The 8,611-nt window shown below is 36.1% G+C and overlaps 1 protein-coding gene across 1 annotated transcript; it reads right to left on the bottom strand.

The window, feature by feature from the left end:
• Window positions 1–1,228: 1,228 nt before the first annotated feature.
• LOC119790254 (myelin and lymphocyte protein-like) lies at window positions 1,229–7,711 on the bottom strand (the record flags this gene model as incomplete). Its single annotated transcript, XM_038295725.1, has 3 exons — window positions 1,229–2,091; window positions 5,428–5,565; window positions 7,367–7,711. Coding segments are annotated over 3 exons (558 nt in total), but the record flags the coding sequence as incomplete, so codon positions are not given.
• Window positions 7,712–8,611: the final 900 nt, after the last annotated feature.

Genomic DNA, 8,611 nt, shown 5'->3' with positions numbered 1-8,611 from the left:
CGGTCTTCCGCCGGAGCAGCTGGGGATGCCTTGTGAGAGCACTATGAGTCCAAGGAATTACTTCAACAGTGGCAAGCGGCAGCATGAAGAAGGATCCAGATGGAGCTGACGAGGATGGTGGAGAAGGTGATGGAGGAGGGTTGAATCAGGGTCATCAGAGTCAAAGTCTCTTGATAGCTGGTAGATTCTTTTAAGCAGGACTCGGATGCTGATTGGATTACAAGGAGGTACAGTTGAATGCTAATTGGCTGTTAGACATATGGATGAGCCTCTGATTGCATGAGGGTAAGTAATCCAGTGTATTCAGTTGAACTTCCACCCAAGCTTCATGCAAATCTCTAAAACAGTGGTGTTCAAATTCACTTCTCAGGGGCTGCTATCTTGCATGTTTTAGTCCCTCTCCCTTGATGTAGTTACCACCTCCTCAGCAGACCAAAGGTCTGCATATGCCTGTCAATGAGCTACCATTTCACCCGGGTGTGTAAAAAAACTACAACAGGATTCCTGTTCATAAGAATGAACTTAGTGATAAGAAGAACAGTGTGGCCAGTTGCAGTTCAAGAAAGCAAAAAAAGCAAATTAACAAGCTGATCTGAGCCAAAAGGAATGACTAACAACTTGCTTCCTAGAAATGTAGTGGAGCAGAAAGCCTGAAATTTGACTTTGCAATGAAGTGGAGTGAAACTTCTTTGTACTCACCGTCCCCCCCCACCTCCCTGTGTACCTCCACCCGTAGCTGCTCACTATTTGATTTTACAGCTGACACTTCAGTCTCACAAATCTGTGGTCTGTTTGTCACATAATCTCCACCTGAGTCTTCTGAAGTTTCCAAAAAATAAGTCATGCTGTATTGCATTAAAAGTCAAACTCAAAGACCATGGTCACCACAGTGTTGACTGTCATAGAATTAAGGGCAAATTAATGTATAATTAGGTAAGCAAAATTATTATGGAGTAGAAGAAGATCCAATAAAATGAATTAATAAATTCTTTTCAGTTTAAATGCTGCTTTTCTATTCTGTACTAAAAGCAACACAACCTCCAGGTTCAGATCAGATTCAGAATTTTTATTGAATTTTTTTTTATTCAAGGTCAGAATGGCAGGTTGATTTAATCCTCGCAGATATTTCAGTCTCATTTGTATATAGAAAAATCCCATTAAATTGCATTAATTTGTCCTTTGTATTTAATTGTTCTTCTGATTAAATCTTCAACAAACCAACACCTTCCAGTTTTAAAAGTATTTATTTTGTGACAAAGAATATCAACAAAACATTAAAGTGAATTCATCCATTAACAATCTTAAATGTTAACATTTACTCCATAATATCAGTCATAAAAATGTGAAACAACACACTGTTGTTAGTAAAAGAAATATAAAAAACAAGGTCAATCAAAAAGAAAAATCTATTTGAATTTTTTAAATCTAAAATATAAAGAAAACAGACGAAAAAAGAAACACAGTGAAACTATGAGGTGGAATTCTTCGAGATAGTTTTGACTACTATAAGTTGGCACAAATTTATATTGTAGTTGTGACCTCTACATTTCCTGCTACACACTTTTGAAACAAATGTTCTGTAATAGTTTACTGTATTTTATTCTATGGCAATTGGAAAAATTAAATAATTGAAATGTAACTATGGCACATCCATCGAAAACAAAAAATGGCCAAAGAAAACCATAAAATATATCTTCGCCCCAGAAAAGCTACTCATTGAAGGTGAGACATAAACAATAAAATGTCAGACAAAATTGGAATCAAAGACAATCTTAAGTCCTATCTGAATAAGTATACATATTCTAAAGGAATAGAAAAAGTTTAAAATTACTTTGAATGGTTGAACAAAGTACCTTATCTTGTCACAACAACAGCAACTTATGAAGTAGTAAAAGCAGAATGGAATGCTTCTTTTACACTAACGTAACATAGTGACATTTATCCCTTCATTTTACAGAAAGAGTCAAACAAAAATGTACCACTTTATCTCTCACTTCATGTCTGGAGATTCATGCTTCAGGCACTCTTCCATCTGATTGCAGAGAAAATGGCATGGAGGAAGTAGAGTAGAGTAGCCACATGAGACATCACCTACAAAAACAAAGAGTATTAAAATATCTGGACACCTCCTGCAAACAGAGAGGTATACTTTTGGAATACTGTTAGCTTCATACCAATTTCCTGAATGAAAAAATCTGGATTTTACTTTTTGACTGAAAGAAAAACCTATAAAGTATTTAGTTTAAGACTGGAATCAATCATTTCTGACCTTGGGAGACGCCCCTCGGATTGTATGCAATACTTGCACTATCTATAGTATATCTACGGTGAAAATACACCAGTGAAAAATGACATTTTTTGGTAAAGGAAAATAAAAATGCTATATTCATATTATTATGCTGTCCTGCATAAAAACTTTTGTTTAGATGAGGCGCTGGGTACAGAGAGACAAAAACTGTATCTGTTCATAAATTATGTGGTAAAAATATGCGTCAAGGTGAATGCAAGCAGCACCACCGTGTATTCAGGGCCCACTGGTGGTACAGTGACACTGCCACAAAAACGAACTGTGGCATTGGTCACTGTGGAAAAAAAAAGGTCAGCAAACCACCAGATACATTATGTGCACTCAACCAATTCAAAGTAATCACAGAAACATGATGGTAAAGAGCTGCATGAAAGTTTTGGAGAAAGATGGAGCTGTGCAATAACTGTTTCAGAAAGCACTTAGCTATCATGTACACATGGCAAAACATATTTTGAAATCTTTCCACTCTGGTACGTTTATCTGTGTAGATGGGAATTTATGCAATATACTCTATATTTCTTGGAGTTTATCAGATAAATAAAAATACCCGTTTAGAGCTTTTAAACGATAAAACAGATGCAACAATCTCTTTTCTTACAGGTGCAAATGTTTAAATTAATATTCTGCTCACATTCTGATTCTTTACAGTCTAACATTAGGGGAGTGTGGCCTTGTGATTAGGGTATTGCACTAGGAATCCAGAGGTTCAGAGCAAGACCCTTAAAGGAATAGTACACCCAAAACATGATTAGCCTTCATTTTCTACTCACCCCCATGCTGAACAACACTCTGGAGTACTTTTTTGATATCTCAAATGCATCTGGAGATCTGGGAGGCTTCTTGCTGTCTGCTGACATTCAAATAATGGAGGTGCCCAGCGCCCGAGGCAGAAAGGTCCATAAAAGTCCACAAAAAACGTGTCAATATTCCTCCATTCTGCTCGTCCAATGTATTCCAAGTGTCCTCAGTGGGTAGCATCCATAATTTACTCGAAACGAAGTCATTTAGAATGTTTTTAGAGCATAAACAGTAGTGTATAGGATTTCCTAAAAGCGCGTTCACGAGTCTACGGAAACCGCGGCAGACCAAACCAGATGAAAGTGCGCATTCAGCTCGGCAAAGAACTCATGCTCTTCCTCAACACTGAAGTCCTCAGACATTTTTCTTTCGTTGTTTCTTTCTTTGCACAGGTAAACAGCACATTTCTTCTTCTACGCTTGCATTATTGGCAGAGCAGACGCTGAATGCGCACTTTCATCTGGTTTGGTCTGCCGCGATTTCCGTAGACTCGTGAACGCGCTTTTAGGAAATCCTATACACTACTGTTTATGCTCTAAAAACATTCTAAATGACTTCGTTTCGAGTAAATTATGGACGCTACCCACTCAGGGCACTTGGAATACATTGGACGAGAAGTATGGAGGAATATTGACACGTTTTTTGTGGACTTTTATGGACCTTTCTGCCCCGGGCGCTGGGCACCTCCATTATTTGAATGTCAGCAGACAGCAAGAAGCCTCCCAGATCTCCAGATGCATTTGAGATATCAAAAAAGTACTCCAGAGTGTTGTTCAGCATTGGGGTGAGTAGAAAATGAAGGCTAATCATGTTTTGGGTGTACTATTCCTTTAACCCCACAGTGCTCCCCAAGGGAATGGGTTAAATGCAGAGAGTTCATTTTGTTGCTCTGTACTCTGTATAAAAAAACTCGCTGGAATTATAAAACATATACTTTTGGTCATTTCTGCCCACTCTACTCTGAAAATCCTCTGAAAAGCAGTAACATTTTCAGGACATCCTTTTTGTCTAGAGCACCACCTTTCATATTTTCTGTCGAAATTCCTTCCTTAATTCCTGCAAGGCGTTCATAATATTATTTTTCACCAGCTAAACCTATTATTTAGGTAATTTGGGTCTGTGCTTGGGCTCACTGCAATGCTGGAAAATGAAATCCATCTTAATCCCCAGGTCTTGATCCCTCAGTATGATGCAGTCGCCACTTTGTTTTAATGTAAGTTAATGTATGTTGTTCTGTGTCTGACATGCACCATTCTGTCTTTGCATCAAATATTCCTTCTGGAATTGTGACCCACCAAATGAGTGAGGGTCCATCACAATAATCTAGGAAATTATTTGCCAGAAAATCTTTAATATCCTTTTACTAAATGATACTTTAAAAAAAATTGAATTTTGGAATCCCATGTCACCTCTCTCTTTATAAGATTTTTGGAAATGCAAATGAGTAAAAAACTATATGGGAAAATCAAGCTCTAATGATGTATGGTAGGTGTGAGGACTAAAATCTTTGACTATTCTTTATAGCTTTTTTGGTCAGGGATTAGTAGTTTTTAATTTTCATTTGGTTGAACATTACAAGAGATGTTTCAAATTAAAGGTAAAGGTTTAAGACGATTATCTCTTAAATCATGCTGTCAAGGTGAAACTTTTAATGTTTTCTTTAAAACACCATGCGGTGGCCTTTATGGTTTAAAAACCAAACAAAACAAAAAACACAATCATTTTCATTTGACCAAATCTGACCAAAACAATATATGCTACAGGTGACGGCCTTATAGTCACAAAGGTCAGGGTTAATCACTTCTAAAACATTTTCAAGCCAAGATATTATGTTTAAAATCTATTTCAAATTCTTCTATTAGGAGAAGTTTATTTTAATTTGGTGTTGTTTATCCACACCACAGTAGAAATATCCCACACCATAAGCTGCAATATTCATATAACAACTATTTTTATAGCATTTTTGCTCAGGGATTAGTTTTTTTTTTTTTAAACATTACAATAGATTTTTCAAATTAAAGGTAAATGTTTAAGACAATTATCAACCATGTCTTAAACCATGCTTTCAAGGTTAAAACTTTTTATGTTTTCTTTAGAACACCATAGACCATACCATGCCATTTATGGGATAACAAAGGATGAAATTATGTTGAAAAAAGGTACCAAAAAATAAATAGTAGTAAATAAAAGTTTTTAGAACCCAGTAATCCATTTTAGTTGATATGACCTAAACAATATATGCTATGGTGACAGCATCATAGTTATAATGGTTAGAGTTAATTACTTGTAAGACCTTTTCAATTTAAGGTATTTTTCCATACCACAGCAGAAATGTCCAGTCGGTAGATCTTCAGTTCCTCAAAAGTACCCATAGAATTCTTATTTTGAATGGTGACGTAGGCCAAAACCACCGACGCACTGAGGTAGAAAACAGCCGCCAAGAAATGAAAACCTGTGTCCTGCAACCAGAGGTAAGAGAGACCATTAGTGAATATACAGGTGCTGGTCATAAAATTAGAATATCATGAAAAAGTAGATTGATTTCAGTAATTCCATTTAAAAAGTGAAACTTGTATATTATATTCATACATTACATACAAACTCATATATTTCAGATGTTTATTTTGTTTAATTTTGATGATTACAAATGACAACAAATGAAAATCTCAAATTCATCGTATCAGAAAATTAGAATATTGTGAAAAGGTTCAAAATTGATGGCCCCTGGTGCCACACTCTAATCAGCTAATTAACTCAAACCACCTGCAAAAGCCTTTAAATGGTCTTTCAGTCTAGTTCTATAGGCTACACAATCATGGGGAAGACTGCTGACTTGACAGTTGTCCAAAAGACGACCATCGACACCTTGCACAAGGAGGGCAAGACACAAAAGGTCATCGCTAAAGAGGCTGGCTGTTCACAGAGCTCAGTGTCCAAGCACATTAATAGAGAGGCGAAGGGAAGGAAAAGATGTGGTCGAAAAAAGTGTACAAGCAAGAGAGATAACCGCACCCTGGAGAGGATTGTGAAACAAAACCCATTCAAAAATGTGGGGGAGATTCACAAAGAGTGGACTGCAGCTGGAGTGAGTGCTTCAAGAACCACCACACACAGACGTATGAAAGACATGGGTTTCTGCTGTCGCATTCCTTGTGTCAAGCCACTCTTGAACCACAGACAGCGTCAGAAGCGTCTTGCCTGGGCTAAAGAGAAACAGGACTGGACTGCTGGTGAGTGGTCCAAAGTCATGTTCTCTGATGAAAGTAAATTTTGCATTTCCTTTGGAAATCAAGGTCCCAGAGTCTGGAGGAAAAGAAGAGAGGCACTTCATCCACGTTGCTTGAAGTCCAGTGTAAAGTTTCCACAGTCAGTGATGGTTTGGGGTGCCATGTCATCTGCTGGTGTTGGTCCATTGTGTTTTCTGAGGTCCAGGGTCAACGCAGCCACATACCAGGAAGTTTTAGAGCACTTCATGCTTCCTGCAGCTGACCAACTTTTTGGAGATGCAGATTTCATTTTCCAACAGGACTTGGCACCTGCACACAGTGCCAAAGCTACCAGTACCTGGTTGAAGGACCATGGTATCCCTGTTCTTAATTGGCCAGCAAACTCTCCTGACCTTAACCCCATAGAAAATCTATGGGGTATTGTGAAGAAGAAGATGCAATACACCAGACCCAACAATTCAGAAGAGCTAAAAGCCACTATTAGAGCAACCTGGGCTATCATAACACCTGAGCAGTGCCACAGACTGATCGACTCCATGCCACGCCGCATTGCTGCAGTAATACAGGCCAAAGGAGGCCCAACTAAATACTGAGTGCTGTACATGCTCATACTTTTCATGTTCATACTTTTCAGTTGGCCAACATTTCTATAAATCCTTTGTTTTTATTGGTCTTCAGTAATATTCTAATTTTCTGATATGATGAATTTGAGATTTTCATTTGTTGTCATTTGTAATCATCAAAATTAAACAAAATAAACATCTGAAATATATGAGTTTGTATGTAATGTATGAATATAATATACAAGTTTCACTTTTTAAATGGAATTACTGAAATCAATCTACTTTTTCATGATATTCTAATTTTATGACCAGCACCTGTATAGTGTTATTTATATATATATATATATATATATATATATATATATATATATATATATATATATATATATATATATAGGGTTATTATCAGAACACTGTCTTTGTTTTGTCCTGTATCTACAAAAATAAAGCCATCAAAGTGTGTGTCTAACCACGCCAGGCCAAAAGCTGCTTTTATTGCCTCCACAGGCGAAGATGAAAAACCACAGAGTCGTCCCAACGAAGCAGAAGACTGACACAAACATCACCCAGCCCAGAGGATTGTCCGGGGTGACCCGAGTTGAAGCCACCAGGATCCACACCAAACCCCCAATGACCTGCAGGGTCAGGAAAGGAAAGAAGATGTTTGAAGCTCCAACTCTACATAATGCTCTACAAAAGTATAGAAACGTAATAAAAAATATACAATCAAGAATATGAGCGTACCGTTTATTTTTCTTTGCTTCATATTTACCTGAAAAAATAATGACACCTTGTGCAATAAAAGTTTTTTTACATGTTCCTACTTGTTAAAATGTGTTTTCTGCCTCTATACTTTTTTTCTTTACATTTTTCCCAATTTTTCTGTAAATAGGCTGCTTCTATTTTCTTTGTTGAATATTTATCATTGAATTTGAGCTTGTCTTTATAACAATTGAAATTTTCTTTTTTTCTCTGAGATGTGTTTTTGTTTTTTGTTCTTTGCTGTAAAGTATAAGTTACTTTTCATATTTTATAGCCTGTTTGCTTTTTTCATCTTTTTTGTTACACTGAAACACCTGAATTTCTCCTCTGCTGGTCAATAAATAGTATTTCTATTCAATTCTGAATTATTATTCATTTAAGAACTACTTAAATAAATTGTTATCAGACAAAAAATATTGAAAAGGTATTACTGATAAAAAAAAGTGAAATATAGTTATACATATATTTTAATATACATCTATCTATCTATCTATCTATCTATCTATCTATCTATCTATCTATCTATCTATCTATCTATCTATCTATCTATCTATATATGAATATATATATTCATGTATTTGTTTTTTCTTGAGGCTAATGAAAGGCGATACTTTAGGCTATTAGAAAGTACACACACACATTCTGATATGCACAGCATTGCCACTATTCATTGTATTATTTTAGTTTGCCTCTCCTCCTTTGACAAACACTGGGTTGAAACAAACCTTTCGAGCGAAACAGGAAAGCTCAGCGATTACTCATTGATCAGAGAGACTTTCATATCCTTTTGTAAACATCTAGATTTTTATCTGCTTATGAAATAGTGTTTATAAAAAAGACAGTGATAAGTTCACATTTACATATATTATACAATACAATATATACGATAATATATACAATATATTTTACAAGTAAATTGATATTACAATGAATCAGAACTTTTAAAGTTTTAG

This window comes from Cyprinodon tularosa, unplaced genomic scaffold, assembly GCF_016077235.1.
Source record: "Cyprinodon tularosa strain WSP-4 unplaced genomic scaffold, ASM1607723v1 ctg359, whole genome shotgun sequence".
Taxonomy (NCBI): Eukaryota; Metazoa; Chordata; class Actinopteri; order Cyprinodontiformes; family Cyprinodontidae; genus Cyprinodon; species Cyprinodon tularosa.
The sequence above is the reverse complement of the archived record's forward strand: the minus strand, read 5'-3'. Positions and strand labels throughout refer to the sequence as shown.